Source organism: Rhamphochromis sp. 'chilingali' (assembly GCF_963969265.1).
Source record: "Rhamphochromis sp. 'chilingali' genome assembly, chromosome: 10".
Taxonomy (NCBI): Eukaryota; Metazoa; Chordata; class Actinopteri; order Cichliformes; family Cichlidae; genus Rhamphochromis; species Rhamphochromis sp. 'chilingali'.
In genome coordinates, this window is record NC_137937.1 from 30,247,887 (window position 1) to 30,266,805 (window position 18,919).

The 18,919-nt window shown below is 39.7% G+C and overlaps 1 protein-coding gene across 1 annotated transcript in view; it reads left to right on the forward strand.

The window, feature by feature from the left end:
• Nucleotides 1-18,919, forward strand: part of LOC308403984 (transmembrane protein 132C) — a 310,199-nt gene that overhangs the window by 281,749 nt on the left and 9,531 nt on the right. The window contains exons 7-11 of the mRNA XM_080893797.1: nt 12,484-12,689; nt 14,616-14,679; nt 14,891-15,022; nt 15,673-15,750; nt 18,569-18,631. Of these exons, the coding sequence (XP_080749923.1) occupies nt 12,484-12,689; nt 14,616-14,679; nt 14,891-15,022; nt 15,673-15,750; nt 18,569-18,631 (543 nt within the window). The remainder of the gene's footprint in view (nt 1-12,483; nt 12,690-14,615; nt 14,680-14,890; nt 15,023-15,672; nt 15,751-18,568; nt 18,632-18,919) is intronic.

The window sequence follows — 18,919 nt, forward strand, 5'->3', positions numbered from 1 at the left end:
GCAGGAAGGCTCCACACTCCAGACCGCAGTCGGACGGCCAACTCCTCCTCCTAGCCCCCCTGCTCCAGCAGGTCGCAGAGAATAGGGGTGAGAGAAGACTCCAAACCTCCCTCCATCCGCTCATTGTAGTGTTGATGCATGTGTGTTTTAAGGTGCATTTAAAACCCAGGAGGGCTTGGAGCTACCTGCCAGAGAGCAGCAGGTAAGCGCATGGTCCGTCCTGCTAGCCCTCAATGTCTATGTGTATTTAAAATTGAGAGGTGGGCAACGATGCCAGGGGTGGGGTGTACACCCTGATGGTACTTTGGACTCCGTGTATCGTGCCCACCCCCAAGATCCTATATGTATGTGTAATGAGAGTGTGAGTAATGTGAATGTCTAAGTTGTGGGATAAAATTGAGGCAGAGGCAGCCAGAAGGGGACAGAGGGGGGGGGGGGGGGGGGGGGGGGTAGCCTCCTCTGCACCCTGGTGACATACCCCTACTCCATGGCCCTGCATGTGTGGGTGGTTGTGGTGGAGCGGGAAGAGGGAGGCAGCTGGAGATGGGGAGGGAAGGAAGGGAGGGGCAAGTGACCCCTCCCTGGGGCCAGCTCCCCCGCTGACCCCAGTAGGCACCCCCACACTCCGCGACCCGCCAGGGAAAGGGGGCCCAGGCCCATCCAGACCGGGGCCCAGTGCAGCAGCGCCGCTCGGCCCCACAGAGCCCGGGACAGTCCACCCAACCCCACCACAGAGAAAACTGCACCCACCCCACCATCCACTCATCTTCCAGACTACATAAGACAATAAACACCCAGGCTGAGATCTTCCTCCACCTCTCCTGTATCTCCCCCTCCTGCAGAGGGAGCTCCTGAGGAGAGGAAAGCTCCTGCAAGATGTGACAATCTCCCCCACCAGTTGAAGAGCCCCCCAGGTGGCTCGATGCACCGGCGGCACCCTGCTCCAGGGCTGGGCCCCCATGCACCCACCCGCCCACAACCCCGGCAACACACCAACCAGGACCCAAGCCCCCGAGGCCCGGTCCGGGTCCCAGCCCAGAGACGGAGCGCCCCCAGAACCTCACGCCCATCCCGGACCCACCCAGGGGCAGCCAGGCTACCAGGTCAGTAACCCACGTCCGTCAGCACAGACCCTCCCCTAGCCCCGCTGCACGCAGCCGCGAGGAAACAGTCACCTGAGAGCCAACAGAGCCCCTAACCGGACATGACCGCTACCCCGGGTTGAGCCCCCCAAGGAAGATGCCTCCGGGGAACCCCCCGACGCCCTAAGCCTGTCCCTACCCCCACACCAATCACAACAGTGAAGGCGGGACCAAACTATGACCCCCCACCCCCACTAGGTGATGGAGCTGATCAAAGGAGCCCAGAGCAATTGATCTGATGTGGTGGCAGAGGCTGTATCAAGACTAATGTAATCTAATAGATAATTTCTATATTGGTTAGAATTAAGATTATTTTTATTTTTCCAGTTCATGAGGACTGTTTTCTTGGCTATACATAGGGCAGTGAAAACCATATGGGCTATATTCTTTTCTGAAGTGACATTATCTAAGCTGCCCAACAAACACACTAAGGGGGAAGTTGGAATGTTACATTTCAGACACTTCGATAAGTCTTCACATATCTCGCGCCAAAACTTCTGAACTGGTGGACAGAACCAAAGAGCGTGGATATAATTGTCCGGTGAATTGGTTTGGCAGTGTGAGCAGTTGTTGGTAGACGTAAAGCCCATCTTGAACATCCGATGACCTGTATAGTGCACTCTATGTAATATTTTGTATTGAATTAATTGAAGACTGGGATTTCTAATTAGATGAAAGGTTTTTAAGCAAATCTGAGACCAGAAGTTTAGGTCTAAGTTAACTGATAAATCCGCTTCCCATTTTGCAATAGGAAGTGATATTGATTCATGTGTTTTAGAAAGCATTCTGTATATTTTGGATAGTAATTTGGGGGGTTTAAGAGTAAGAAATTGAACCACACTTGGTGGTGTTTGTAGTTCAACTTGACCCGGTTTAAATTTCTTTTTTTACTATGGATTTAATTTGTTGATATTCTAAAAATCTTTTCTTGTTGATCCCATATTGTGTAACTAGTCCGTCAAATGAAACAAATTCTGTTCCTTCTAGTATATGTTCTAAATATTTGATTCCTTTACCACTCCAATCTGAAAAGTTTATCATATTATTGTTTTGTAATATGTCAGGGTTGTTCCAGATAGGTGTACGTTTGCATGGGATTAATGAAGACGCCGTCAATTTTAGAAACTCCCACCATGCTGTCAGAGAAGAGCTGATGTTGATGCTTTTTAAAGCATTCATGTCGTTGGATGTTTGAGCTGATAAATGGTAGGTCTGAGATCTCTAGATTATTGCAGAGTGCTTGTTCTACATCTAGCCAAGGTTCATCTAAGAGGGTGTGTTTTAGCCATCCTGAGATAAACTGAAGCCTGTTGGCTAAGAAGTAGTGCTGAAAGTTAGGCAGTTCTAGTCCTCCTTTATCCTTGGTCTTTTGTAGTGTTTTTAAGCTTATACGTGGGGGTTTATTTTTCCAAAGGAATTTGGACATACATGAATCTAGAGATCTGAACCAATCTTGTGGCGGTTTAGTTGGGATCATTGAGAATAAATAATTTATTTTTGGTAAGACCATCATTTTTATAGCGGCAACCCTTCCCATGAGTAATATGGGTAGACATTTCCATCTAGCCAGATCATCTTCTACCTTCTTTAAAAGTGGGATATGGTTTAATTTAGTTAGATCTGCAAGCTTGGGAGAAACATTAATACCTAAATATTTTATATTTCCCGATTGCAGTGGTGTAGAAGAGGAATTATGGAAGGAGCAATTAATCGGTAGGACTGTAGATTTTGACCAGTTAATTGAGTAATCTGATATTCTTGCAAAAGAGTTTATCAATTCAATCACCCCAGAGATATTGGTTTGTGAATTTTGGAGAAAGAGTAACACATCATCCGCATAAAGGCTGATTTTATGTTCCACGTTCTTGCATTTTATGCCCTTAATTACTGAATTCTGTCTAATTGCTGCTGCTAGTGGTTCAATAAAAATTGCAAATAGTGAAGGGGAGAGTGGGCATCTCTGCCTGGTGCCCCTCAAGAGACAGAAGCTGGAGGATGTCTGGTCATTTGTTCTAACACAAGCTGTTGGGGAATTATATAATATTTTTAACCAGTTTATGAAAGAGGATCCAAAACCAAATTTGTGTAAAGTTGCAAATAGAAATTTCCAGTTAACTCTGTCAAATGCTTTTTCTGCATCTAAAGAGAATATTGTAGTTTCTAGGTTTTTACTGTATGAGTAGTCTATCAAATTAAGTAATCTACGTGTATTTGTTGATGAGTGCCTACCTTTTATGAAACCAGTTTGGTCAGGATGAATTAAGAGGGGGGTTATTTTCTCCAGTCTCTTTGAGAGAGCTTTGCAGATTATTTTATGGTCTACATTTATAAGGGATATTGGACGATAGCTTGAGGGATATACAGGGTCTTTGCCTGGTTTTAGCAGGAGATTAATGTTTGCAGAATTCATATTTGATGGAAGTCTGCCCTTTTCTTTAATTTCCAACAACGTTCTGTAGAAAACTGGTGCTAGAATCGACCAGAATTCTTTGTAGAATTCTGCAGGAAAGCCATCTGGACCTGGAGCCTTATTATTGTGCATACTTATCAGGGCTTCCTGGAGTTCACCTGGTGTCAGTGGTGAATCCAGTGCCATTGCTTGAGTGTCCAATAATTTTGGAAGAGTTATGTTGTCCAAAAACTGATCAATTTCTTTTTTAGATGGGTTTATTTGTGGTGAATACAACGTTTTATAGAAATCCCTGAAAATGTTGTTTATTTGTATCGGTTCATATAATGTGTTCCCAGATGAATCTTGAACAGCACATATAGTTGTTTTTTCTTTATTTATTTTTAGCTGGTTTGCTAGAAATTGACCGGATTTATTACCATGTTCGTAATTTTGTAGGCGTAGTCTTTGTACTAAGAATTTTGTTTTTTTATCAATTATCTCATTTAATTCTAGTTTTGTTTTGCGTATTTTGTTCAATGTTTCCTGATCTTGGTGGGACGCGTAGGCTTCTTCTAGTGATTTGATGTTTTTTTCTAATTCCTGAATATTTTTGTTTTCTTTTTTCTTTTTATGTGATGAGAAAGAAATTATTTTACCTCTCATCACAGCTTTCCCTGCTTCCCATAGAACAGAAGCTGATGTTTCGGGAGTGTCATTATAGTCCAAATATGAAGTCCACTCTTTTTTAAAATATTTAATAAAGTCTTCATCTTTAAGTAGTGATATATTAAATCTCCAGTTTTTTCTTGGCGTAGTATTATTCTTGTGCATTAGTGTTAAAGATACAGGACCATGATCGCTGACAGCTATAGGGTGAATCTCAGTGTCTGAAATGTCGTTCAGCAGTGAGCTGCTGACCAAAAAATAATCCAGACGAGAGTAGGAGTGATGGACATGTGAGAAAAAAGTATATTCCTTACTGGTGGGGTGAAGGGAGCGCCATGCATCGCAAAGACCAAAGTCGCTCATATACTGTTTGATTATATTTGTGGACTGCCAATTACGCTGAGTTCCCGCTGTATTGAGCCTATCCATGTCTTCATTTAGTCCAAGGTTGAGGTCACCTCCAAGAACAAGTGTGCCATCTAAGTGTTCAGAGAGTGCACTGAAAAAAACGTGAAAGAATGAGGGATCATCAACATTTGGACCATATACACTTGCAATACATAGCTTTTTATCACGTATAGATAGTTTAATGATTAAGAATCTACCCTCTGGATCTATAACTGTATCGAGTACTGTGAAATTAATATTTTTATGTATTAAAATTGCTGCTCCCCTTTGTCTAGAATTATAACAAGCTGAGAACACATTGGGAAACTCAGGTGTTTTAAGTTCATTCGAACCTCTAAGAGGTCTGTGGGTCTCTTGCAACAGGACAACATCCGCCTGTAGTTTTTTGAGTTGGTTAAATATTTTTAACCTCTTTTCTCTGGAGCCAGCTCCATTTATATTCCATGTAATGAACCTCAGTGTACCCATAGATGTTTGTGTATAACTAGGGATGTATGCTGTGTGCGTCGCTTAGACAGGTGGAGAGAATACGTCACTTGTTCATAAATAAAGAGAAGGAGAGAGAGAAAAAATGTGTGGCGAGATGCTCCCTGAGTCTGACTTTGTGTATGCATAGTTACTAATATGAGTAGGCTTGGCTTAAGTGTGTGTGTATCTTATATGACTGTGTGCGCTGTCTGACTGATGTAAATGTGCTGCCGTTGAGCGCATGGTGCGTATGTGTCGAAATAAAGGATGTTTGTGGATGAGTGTCGAAGCAGGTGATCGAGGCAGTGAAAGGAATAAAGAAAGAAACCAAGGACAGGGGTGAGCAGCATACAACCAAGAGGGGAAAAGAGAGGAGAAAAAAAAAAAACGAGAAGAAAAAAAAAAACAGAAACAAAACGTAAACATTCCAATTAAATCACTGACGGAGAGTGACGGTGTTAATTCTGCTATGAAATCACACTTTAAGATGCGATTTGATACTGGTAAGTTAAACAGATGTTAATGCAAGTTAGTGTGAGTGGATAGGGAAATGGTGCAGCTGATTCTTATCTGGTGTGAGGTTAATACAGCCACGGAGTGATGTTGGGGTCGCGGTGGAGCTGTCCGTCCACGTACAGCCGGTCCACAGCGATGACAGCGCGGGAGCCCTTCTGGATGAAGCCGCGTCGGATTGGGAAGAGGACCCTGCGTCGTTCCAAGATCTCTTTGGGGAACTGGTCGTTCACGCTGAAGTCCGTTCCTTTTAATTCCCTGCCGCGGCTTTTCACATGTTGCTTTTGTTTGAAGTGGCCGAATTTGGCCACGATAGGACGTGGTCTCCCGGCCGTAGCCCGAATGGGGCCGAGGCGATGTACCCGATCGAAGACGATGTTCTTCACAGTGTCCTCCGGCAGCTTCAGGTGGGTTTTGATGAAGCTTTTTACCGTGGTCTCCGCGTCCTCTCCAGCGGCTTCTGGAATACCAGAAAATACCAGATTATCACGCATGCTACGAGCTTGTAGATCGATAACTGTTTCTTTTATTTTTTTATTTTCTCTATTGAGCTGGGTAACATTATCTGTGAGACATTTCACCGACTCCCTTAGCGTGGCATTTTCAGCAGCAAGCGTTTCCACCTGCTGCTGGCTGTACTCCAGGGATTCTCGCAAGCATTTAAATTCTCGGTGAAGAATCTCCATCAAGGACAGCCTTGCGTCGAAACTGGACAATCGCTTGTCGATTGACTCCAATATGTCGGCAATATCTTTGCCGGCTGGCGATGTTGAGCCGGGGGAATCTGCCTGGCGTTGTCTTTTCGACGACGGCGTCTCAGGTTTGGCCGGGGAAGCTGCACACGGGGTCTTCTTCATCACGAGATCCTGAAAGCACTGATCAATATAATCTTGGAGAGTCTCTAAACTCTCCTCGTTGTTCTCCAGGGTGTTGGAGATTATTTAGACAAATAGTGTTAGTTATAAGACAATTGATAAGTGTATTTGGTAATGCTGAAGCTTAAATGAATTTGTTCAAATCTAAACTACCATTTGCTTTAATTTTCCGCCAAAATCTCCGGCGTCTGACGTCAGTTACAACATGAGTCGCTTACCTTGTCCGTCACTTACTCACCTGCTTCACTCACCCCAATATATTATCATCTTAAGTACTCAGTAGTTATTGGTCAGACCATTCCTCTTTGAACTGGCATTCAGTTTGAGCTTACATTATGCACTTACAATTCATTAACATCTATCTATTTAGGCTAGACAGGGGCATTGTCCCAAACAGACGCATGAGAGCTCAATGGGAAATTAAAATAACATAAACGTGCACTTCTGAGAGTTTATTTTTTTAAAGTCAGAATGAAAACAGTTTTCTTTGTTTGTAGAGAGCAAATTTATAAGCTTATATTGTCCTCCATATGCTAAAGGGTCACAGTATGAATCACCATTATAAGAACAAACACCCATAGAGAAATAGACCAGAAAGGTAGATTTGCTAGCAAAGCTACAAAAGCAACAAAAACCTTTTATGAAGCTTTAAACATGGTTAGAGCAGTCAAGACCAGCTTTGTAATTTCCCACAAAGAGTATTTGGTGCACTCTACCGTGCTAATATACAGAAGCACTTGAGAATGAACCCCTCTCCAGGCGAACCATAACAAAATGGATCGAGGACATTTTCAAAGATCTGGGGCCTGTTCTTCGTACCTCGCTAAGTAAGTTAGCTGGATTAGATTGTTGACGATTTCGCGTGATCTTGGATCGTTCGGTTCCCCGAAACTCATCCGGGACTTGCTGTCATAGCAACAGAGCCGTAAGCGTAAACCTGCTCGGGAGCAGGTTTACTTTATGTAAACAGGATTAGATCGCGGCCACGCAGGTATGTCCGCTTCATTTATACGAAAGCAACAGCGATATTCCACCACTGTTTCACCATAAATAAATAACATCAATGTAACTAAAGATAATGCAGCACTTGATCCTTTTATTGATGTCACACAGATACATACAGGTCATTTCCTAAAAAAGGGAAATGTACTATTAACATTCTATTACATGTATGTGATTATTACAGATGTAATTCATATTTCAGAGTAGTAATTGCAAATCACTTCGTGTAATCAAGATGAGAGACCATGGCTATAAAAGCGAAGGTGGATTTGGGAAGTCTGTCGCAGCCATGTCCTGTCCGTTTACGCGAGAAACCCATTGCGGAAGGTGCAAGATTGATAAGGAGAGTCCTCAGAATCCAGCGTATATTGCGGGACAGACAGGATCCTTTAGCTCAGCGCGACAGTGTGCTCATTGAGAGATATCGATATTCCCGTGAGGGTATTATTCACTTAACCAACTTGTTGACGAGGGGGTGCAGGACCACCACCTGTCTTTTTTTTGCTCTGCCCTTTTCTTGGTTGCTGTTATGAATAAACAAATAGATTATTTCAGGGTCTCTTTCCAAGAGACGAAAAGCAATATAAGTGATAAATATTACCATTCTGTAGAATATTCTTATATTCCACTTTTACTTGTTCCCATGTTCTAGTGGGTCCTGTTGTGGCTCTAATGTGAAAGGGGATATAATATAACAATATAATATAATGTAATATAATATTGGATAATATAGTGTAATATAATAAATCTATAAATAAATAATAAAGTGACTGAATAGTGGTATTGTCATGCGCTTTGGGTGCCTTGAAAAGCGCTATATAAACCCACTCCATTATTATTGTTATTATTGAATTACTTACGAGTTTAATTTGTCAGCAACTTCCTGCCAGCCCGCTCTCCTTGCTTTTGCAGCCTTTGCAGTGTTCCCTTGCGTTTTAATTAAACTCTGAAACTCCTGAAATCCCTCAATCAAGAGTTCTTGCTCTGCTGCCGGAAAATACCGAGCGCGCCCCTTCGACATTTTCGCCGACCAATCAGCGGGTTGCCGATCAATGTTTCTACTATCGATGCGTAGCCCCTTTTACGACACCCAGTGATGTCACATTACTGCGTCCAGCTGTACTAATCGTCAACAACAGGTGTGTTCGGGGAACCGGATTAGCGAGCTCACGGTTAGCGCGATGGTTTGGTCTTGGATGTGTCATTTGATCTTGGATGTAGTGAGCGACGTACGAAGAACGGGCCCCTGGAGCTTGAAAAACAAAACAGACAATTTTGATTTTTTTTCTCCGTGGCTGTGGACAAAAGCTGTGATGTCTGTGACACAGCCTAGTTACTCATCTTTGTACATGGGATAATGAAAGAGTTTGAGATTACGGAGGAGCTGGCAGCAACGTGCTGAATGAAAAGGACCACGACAGGGAGTGAATTGTTTACGGAGGTAACTGCATGCTTTGATAGGCTTGGGCTGAAATGGGCAAACTGGCAGGTGTTACAACCGATGGCTGTCCAAATCTGACAGTGAAAAATGTCTGACTTTTGTAGCGGATAGAAGATAAAGTGACTTCAGTAAACCCAGAACTGAATCTGGTATTTTTGCACTGTATTATACGTCATAAAGTGTTGTGTACAGTAAGTCAGTACTAAAAATGAACCATGTTTTTGATGTTATAACTAAAATAGTTAACTTCATCAGGCAAGAGCACTGAATCACAGACTTTTGAGTAACTGTTGGAAGAAGTCAGTATCCCTTTTTTATTCATCTCACTAAGAGGAGAACTTACCATACATGAGGAGATATGCGCAGATGATGGTTCTCTTTGGATTTTAATTTAATCTTCAATTCAGTTTCATTTATATAACACCACATAACAACAGCGGTCACCTCAAGGCGCAAGTAAAGAGCATAACAATAAATATAAAACCCCAACAATCGAACAACCATCTTTGAGCAAACACTTGGCGACAGTGGGAAGGAAAAACTCAATTTTACTGGGAAGAAACCCATCACAGAACCAGGCTCGGGGAGGGGTAGCCATCTGCCACAACCAGCTGGGTTTAAGGGGAGAGAAACAGGACAAAAAAAACCACTGTCTGGAAACGGTACCCAAAATAGACTACACTGAAAAAAAGGGATTGGCCAACTCTTGGATTTACGTAAGCATCTTGCGTGTATTTAACATAAGTGCCTCGTGCTTTAAAGTTAAGTGTAACTATATAGTGTAGAAACTACATGATATGCAGAGAGGCTAGATTAAATTGTTCATATCATGTTCGAGTGAAGTAAGTCAATAACTTACTGCGACACCGCACGGGATTTCAGTCTCGCACGCTTTGGATCGTGGTTTCAGGAAGGCATCCATCTCAGTCAAATCGAGCAGCCGCCTCTAAGTAAATTGGGTGGTTGTTGCATTAAAAAAGTCTAACTTGTAATTTAAACACAATAATTTCATGTTTCTATGAATGTAATTAAATCATGAAGAATCTGTATGAAATTCAACAACTTAATTTGTTCTTGTTGAGATGACATGATACAATCTAGTAAGAGTGGTTAGTTGCTGAACTCATGAAATTCACAAGATCGCACGAGATGTCAAACTGCAGGAAAATCACTGGAGTTATAAGAGGCAGACAACTAACTCAATTGTTTAAGTTTCTGCCAAAGCAAAAAATTTGTGTGCAACCAATGTCCACTACTGAATCAAGTAAATCCAACACGGCCTTTTTTTCAGTGTAGATTTAACTTCCTGAAAAACCCAAATAGCAGTAGCAGTTTGTATAAAAAAGGTTTTTGAATTTTTGCAAAAAACACTGTAGTTTTGGGAAATGTTTATTAAAGTGGGATAAGATGTAGGTGTTTTTACTATGTCTATTTAACATTTCCATTGTCTTTCATTGTCGTATTGCAATAACTAAATCATTCTTAACAGTAACAGGTTGTAAAGAGATAAAATGAATATTTAAACGAATTGAGTTCACCTTAATGGTGTACAGCCCAATAGGCCAAGTTGTTTACAGTTAAAGATTTTAAAAAACAAACTGTAGTGTGGGTGGTGTGAGCTTTTAAATAAGTCATCTGTAAGCAGTGATGTCTGATACACTAATTTCTACAACACGGGGATTGAATATGAGGTGCAGCTGAGTGGAAAACCTAATAAACAGAAGTTGGCAGATTTAGAAAAGGAAGAAGACTGGGGTGTAAAAACAAAAAAGGGTGAAGACGTCAGATAACAGGAAATGGATGTTCATATGCTTTAGGGTTAAATAGGAATGGGTGGGGAGCACAGAACATTTGAGGCACTGGGAGATGAAAGAAAGGGTGGGAGGAGGGATGAGAAGTGTAGTGTAGAGACAGAGAGGGTGGAGAAGTTATAAACTTCTCAGGAATGGATTAATGGCCATAGAATTATATAAAGATGCAGAAATAAGAATAGGTGGGGCAGGAAAAAATAGTGAGAAAGTCTACTTAACACAGTTTTGCACCAACTGATGATTAAATATTTACACATATTACATTTTCTGAATATTGCAATTTTCTCAATATATTTTTTTCTAAAGCAGTCATAAATAAATAATATTAGACTGACTTTATGCCAGTTTGGAAATTGTAACTGCCCTTGCTTTTATTTCATAGCTGCTGAACTTTTGTTCCAATTTTTAAGGTACTTGAACACATAATTCTCTGCTGTCACTAGGAGAAGAATTGCTTTCTTTGTTTCCCTTTTCTCACCTTATAACTCTATTTGGTTCCTTTGTTGGCTATCCATGCACATTTGCAATATGTTATACAGATCCCTAGTTTAGGTATTATATAAAGAGCTATAAATATGCAAATACGGCCAATGCAGTATTTTAGCAAACTGTAACTTTCTGTTCAAATCTGACTGATTATTTCTATCTTTTGACAAAGACATTGCTGGTAAAAAAATGCACATTGATTAATCAAAACACTGAAAAAGATTAAAATTAAACAGAATACATTGTAGGATTTTCCATTGCCTTATGTCCCTTTCCAGTCAGTTCATATGGGGTCATATACTGGATGGTTTGCTAAAAGTGTATATCCCAACACTCACTTAAAACAAGCATTAATCAGGACAACAACTGCTTTAGCATTAATGCAATAAGAAAGATGGTTGAACTGCATAATGTTGTCCTTTGGGAACAAATAAAAAAAAAGTGTTTGCGTAACCAAATGAAATTAAAATCTATATTTAAAAATCGATTCTTCTTCAGAAATCCATAAACCTATTTTATAAATGAAGTTGTTTCATTTTAAATATGTATAGAAACAAACATTATTCCTACCAGTTGTTAGCGCTATGTCCCATGCAGTTTTGGTTCCTAAAAAGACTGCTCTACCCAGAGGTCAAAGTTCAAACCCCCTTTTCACTCATCACCGTATTAGAAGGTGTTGTGTTGCAACATTAAATTTCAAAAAAACAAATATGTACTATAGAGTGTTAAAAAGCTTTAGACTGTTTTTTTAAAAACAAAAAAAAAGAAATCATGCATTTTGCTAAACCCACTGGTATTCTGGTTCACAGTATTCTTGTTGGTCATCTTATGTATTCAGTGAAATTGTGCTAATGTCTTAAAATGACTGCGATTTACTGATTCGAGGCTGTTAAATGTTAATATGTTGCTTCACGTTGGCGGATATAACAAGAGAAAATTCACAAACCTGAAATGCCACTAATGCAACAGGAAGAAGTACATTATTAACCTTTTCTTTCAGGGCACATTACAGAACAGTTTTGCAAAGTGCTTTACAAGATTAATAAACTTGTTATAAATCAGTGACAAATATCTTACTGGATGCAACACTATAATTATTGTGAAAACTTGCTTTAGGCTGTGCTTGAGCAATACACAACAGAAGCTGCATCTGTTTCTGTGGAAAAAACTCATGCAACTCATTTGATTTCTGTTTAAAATGTCACACATGCATGCACGTTTTTCCCAGTCTCAATCAAACTGTTTTTTCCCTCTTTTTTATTTATACATTTATTTTTAGGTTTCTCCAAACTGTGACAAGGTTTTGGTGAATGGCAAAGAAATGCGTGGTCGGCAGTCTTTGACCATCAAGTTCTCATACCTGCACCTATCTGCTCAGCTTCAGCTCACCGTCTGGGTGCCCAAGCTACCGCTTCAGATAGATCTGTCAGATACTGAGCTCAGCCAGGTCAAGGGCTGGAGGGTGCCAATCATCACTAACAAGAGGTAATTTGCCTGTCTGACCTTGAGGGAATGGGGGAGTGTAACACACGGTAGAAGGTGTAGGCATTAGCATAATTTTGTCAAAATGTAGAGCATTTTACGTACACCATTTTCATTTATGCTACAAAGACTTTTTTTTCTTTGGTAAGAAACACATTTTAAGACTATTCAGAAGGGAAACACAAACACCTGCAATTTCTGTTAGAATCGAGCAGTGAACTGTGAGGAACTGCTAGTTTTTGAAGTCACAAAAATTCATGGTACAGGCATTTGTTGAGTTGTATTTCCTACTCTTCTCTGAGAAATTTTATTTTGTCTTTCATTTTGGTGTGTATATATATATATATATATACACACACTACAGCTTACAATGCCATATTTTCCAAATTCTCTCAAAGCTGAACCAAAGGTGTATCACTTTTAAGTTGCAGACTGACAATATTGTTTATTCCTACCAGTGTTACAAAGCACATAACAGGATGTTAAAAATAGAAATTGAGTGTTTCTTGCCAAAACTTACATTGGCATTAATGTTTACATTGGAAGTTTTCATCATTTACAGAGCTTTTAATGATTCTAAATAACATTATACTTTTGTGCTTCTATCTCTGATTGTGTATTTGTATGACAGGTATGTGTGTTTGTGTGTTTTATTCCTATTTCTCATCTTGCCACCCTTCCATTTTGTTCTGCTGGGCCTATTTTTCAATTTTGGCAATTTCTGCTCACGCAGCCACCAAGCCGTGTGCACAAACACACCTCCATCTCCCCAAACCACTATCTGACAGAGTGACACAAGCACTATTAGGTAGAGACATTCACACAGACACATGTGCAACTGGGGCACTGGGTAATGGAAAGAAAATTCCTGTAATATTACCTGAGTTTCATAGGTACTGTAAAGATATAAGACACAGATGCAGTCCTCTGTGTGTATATTCTTATGTGATTATATGATCCTATGTGTGCCTGTATATGGTCAATGATAGATTTCACAGAGGCAGGCAAAGGAGAAAGAATGTGTTTATTTGCATCCTTCTGAGATAAAAATACATTTTCATTTAGAGACGAATCGAGACAAGTTGCCTTCTTGTTTTTTAGCATTGAAAAATTAGTACATTCATAGTACATTTTATATTTCTTATGTTTTATTTCATTAGATTAGATCTGATTTAATTAATGACTACTGTATTTTTCTATATTCTGCAAAAGAAAGAAATAATTAAGAAGAAAGACATGCAGCTGTCTTAGCTGCAAGTCTATTTATTAGTAGATTGCTGCTTACTAGATTAACAACACAAAATACATTGACCAATATTTTTAAATACAAATATAATGATTTAGTTAGTTGTTTTTTTTACTTTTTGGTACCATATGAAAGCAGAAGAATGGTCTTGGACCAATTAAAGGTGGTTTAAAGAATCCAAGTTAAACTGAGTCAAACAATAATTCTGTTTTGACTCAGTAGTGTTGCAAATGTAGTTCTGCTCAAGACTCTATTAAATCCCCTAGTTATAGTGATTTTTACATATGTTGTTCCATTTCATTTTAATGTAATTCTTATAATGTAAAAGATTTTTGATGTTGTTTATAACGTTGCAAAGACTCATTTCTATAGTTTGGATCTACTGCTGCCCAACAGATAGTATTACACAAGAATAGAAAATTGACCAGTTACGTTTAAAATATTTTGACCATCCTAGTCTTATTACAAGTGCTTAATGTTCAAGTAAAATGTTTAAATGTGTTAAATGTAGATTAGAGACTCAAGTGTCCTTTATTTGGCTTAAAGTGTAACCTGAAGATGAGATTATTCAGTACATCAGCTGGAGCTGAGAGGAGAGAGGAAAGGGGACATTTAATTACTGGATAATCTCACCATCCCTTCATTTTATTTCTTTCTTCCTTATTTATCTATTTTCTTTTCAGACCCACCAGAGACAGTGAAGATGATGAGGACGATGACAGAAAGGGCAAAGGCTGCACCCTACAGGTATCATTTGATTGTAAATCAGTATTGTTTCTGAGTGATCACAACTCTTTTAAAGGCAGTTTAATCTGAATAATATCTGCCTAAATACTGAGTTATTGATACTGAGTTGTACTTCTGTGCCATGTTTTTGTTTAATCACAAGCATTGAAGTAAGAGTCTGTTGTGCACTTTAGCATCAGAGTCTGAATTTGGCCTTGTTCTAACCTTTCAGTACCAGTATGCTTTGGTGCGGGTCCTCACTCATTTTGTCGCAGAACCTTCTGACCCAGGTGGAGAGATGGTTTACATGCTGGGTGCTGACTGGCAAGTTGATATCACTCATTTGGTCTTGGACCAATTAAAGGTGGGTATACACAAATGCTCACAAACAGTACCCTTCTATTCACTTGCAGATCATGGCTTCTTCACAAAAGGAATAGTTTAACATTTTGAGATATAAATTATTTGCTCACAGCTATGGGCAGTGACACTTTCTAATAAGTACTTGTAAAGTGGCTTAATATATAGACAGTGCAAAACATACGTCCTGATTTTTTGCATTTACAGATGAACTGTGTGAACAACTATAGCACCTACAGGAGCTTCTCTGCCATGGAAACCCATGGCATGAAGCTCCCAACACACGCTTTTTCTGCTGATGTTAAGAAGGTTGCGACCTCTGCAGTTACTGAGTCAGCAGAGCTTTTACACACTATGCATCTCAGCACTCAGGAGCCCTACTCTGTAATTTTACATGGTCTGCCACTTTGTACCTGAGCTGCCACTTGGTAATAATATCACTTACAGTTGATTGTGGTATATCTAGGAGGACAGAAATTTCACAAATTGACTTGGTATAGCAGTAAATTGTATCAGAGTATCACACTGGAATAGGACTGAAAACACCTGAATTCAAAAATTAAGAGATGCACCCAATAGTATATTATTATTGTAATTCTTTCTAAACAATAAATAATGTATCCTTTGACTGCCTCCTGTTTCTGTATTCTGCAGATAGAAGAGCCTCGCATTGCCAGATTAATAGATGGACGAATCGTAATCGGGCGGGACCTGGGACACACCAATATACAGGTATTCTCTTGCTTGCTTCATCACTAAAAGTGCAACCCATCTCTTCCCCTTCAATTGTAACTAAGCTGGTTGATATTATAAGCTCTAACACCAAAAGAACCCTTTCTGCTTACTGAAGTCTATATTCATCCCTATAGTAAAGTTAAGAAACTGACTGCAGTGGGTCATTTACTCATCATACAGTATTTGAGTATGTAAAAAAAAAAGAAATTCCACAAGCAATGTATTCACTGCTTTTTACAAAGTCCAGAAAAAGACAGTTGAAAGAACTCATTATGTCAAGTGCAGTGTAATTCGGCACTTCACATTACAGCCATAAGTACTCCGGTGATGTAAACACTATCCCCGTTCCTCATATATAAGCCTCCCCTGCTAGCTTGTTATACAATTAGCCACAATTAAATGTTGAATTTGGCCCTGATGCTCACAAATTATACACATATACACACTGAACACAGTTGTGCACTTTCTGCATTCCAATGAGCCTGGCCATTGTAACTCAGTGTGACAGTGCAGGATAGTTCTGTGGCTTATTCTGTTATTTACTTATGCACGGTTATGTAGCAGAACTAAAGCAAAACCACCAAATGTTTCGCAGTCCTCATCAGTGTCGTCTTATGTTGTTTTCTGTTCTCTCTTGCATACATCACATATATAGAAATTATGTATTTTTATGGTCGCATTCATTACTGTGTTGAAGAGTATGTTTCACATCCATTAACAAGTAAATAAAAAATGGTTGGACTGAAGTTCAGTGCATAAGTGGCATGATTTTTGGTAACAGCTGGGTGTGTGTTAGCAGGGGACTTCTGCATGAATGTATGCGTGCACACACACACACAAACACACACATGTACAGCTGTGGACCGTTTGGGAGCCAGGAGAGAGAATTTACCGAGAATTCCCACTGAGATGCCAGAGTCGACAGGCATCATTTGATAGTTTGACATTTCAATTTTAGCCCCCAGCTCTGTCTTCCTGAGTCTCGCTTCTTCCTCTTTTTCCCGTCTCTCTTTCCTTTCTATCCCCAGTCTCTCTTTCTCACCTTGTTATTCTCTGCCGGTCTTGAGGAGCAATCCCAGAGCCGTCAGTCATTGCATTTTGTTACCTTGCTGAGGGTGGGATTAAGTTTGACGCCCTGACACATTTGCTGCGAGATTGTCTTTGTACACCAATCAGATCTGCCTGTCCTCCTGTCGCTGGGCGAAGTAGTACACTACAACATGGGCCCCCTAATCTCTATCAGTGTCTGTCTGCTGTTTCCCTGTTCATCTGTACCCCAATCTTTTTCATGCTCCTTTTTTCTGCCCCTTTCACTTACTGTCCTCCTCTATTTGTCATTGTCCCTCTCCTTCTGACACCTACTCTATTTATTTTTCTCTTGCTTGCTTGCCATCTTACTTACACTGTCCCTTTTTCTTTTCATCCACTCTGTTTTCGTTTGAGTTGTCTTTAGTTTTGGCCTTGTTGTCTTAGTTGAATGCTGACACACTGGGGCACAGCTGGAATGCAGACGGGAACACGGTCTGTGTGCATTTGTGCGTAGATGTGTTTTCGTTACTTAGCGTGTGCTTCGCTGTGTGATGACAGCAGCAGAGTTTCCCTGAGTTTTCTTTACACATGCAATACCAGCACCATCAGCTTTTACAGATCCATGTTTGTCTGTATGTATTTGCATGTGTGTCTAAGACATGCTGTGCAGAAATGAATCAATGATGATCAGTCTGTGTGTGTTAACCTCCTAACTACTCCAAGTTTATGTGGCACAATGGTGGCTCTCACTGCTCTTGCACTGACAATGTTAAAATTTCACCTTAAGGAAATATTCACTCAGACAGCAAAAAAGCTATTTTATGCATTTCTGTTGTACAATGTTTTTTACTGTTTGTTCTATAAAAACTGTACTTACTAATGTCCAATTACTTTCACAGCAAATCACAAAAAAATAGAAAAAGTATGATTTCCTTGGGGGGTGAAAAGAAGCTTTTCTTAAACCTCATTTATTCAGCAAACTTTTTAAAGTTAAAAAATATTGGGGGGGGGGGGGGGGGGGGGGGGGGGGGGTTGGATTTGAGTTTTTAGAAATACCTTTCCTGGTAACCAAAGACATTAAATTCAGTTTTGCATTTAGTTAATGCTTCAAAATTGCTGCTGAATAAAGGCATTAACAAGATGACAGCTGAGTAGCAGGACTTATCAGCAAACATTTAAACAGCTGTAATCTCAACACATTTTCTTGACATTTAGACTTGGTTGAAAAAATATTTGGCATCTGTTGGATGTCTTTCAAGAACATCCTTGGACTTTCTATTTACTTAACAGTTAAAAGAAATTAAATACACTTCCTTTCAAAAAAAATAAGATTCTTAAAGTCATTTGGTTTAGAAGAGGCAATGGCTCAGTCCACACAAGAAATTTCCTCACAAAGCAAATAAGAGAGAATGTCCAAAATGACGTGAATGTGTTTTTTATATGTGAAAACAGATGTGTGTCCAGAAATAGTAGTCTGTGTACATGTAGTGAACACTATGTGTCTGAGTCTGTGTGTCTGAGTAAACCACTGTTTTACATTGAAACAGCAACATTTGTTCATTTTTGGGCACTTTTGCCATTGACCACTTTTGACAAAATAAATAACATCATTTCTTGTAGAATGATTTTCCTATAAGCCACAACATAACCTTGTTCCTGTTATTTATATACTTTTCAAAACTATGAGACCAAAACTCATATTTCGTTGCTTTTTAACATCTAGCTTGCCAGGATAGGTGATTTAAACTTGAACTTAAATATGTTTTTGTATTGTCTTTTGTTGCAGGTTCTGTCCCCCTTGTCTGACTCGATACTGGCAGAGAAGACTGTAACTGTATTAGATGACAAGGTAAATATTGCTTTATTATATATATTCTTGAGTCCAATTTAGCAGATTAAAGGTTCTACCAGAGGCCAATATTAAGATTAATTACATCTGAAAGCAAACAACAACCAAAGTTCCTCACAGAGTAAGTAAACACGTGTTTATTAGGGCTGCACCTGTACACAATGAACTCAAATTATGCATATTTATTAAATAATGCAGCATCAGACCATGGCATGGCATACAAAGAGTGTTGTGATTTACTTAAAGTGTGAACTGTACTCTTACTTATAGCATGTTTAATGTCTAAAT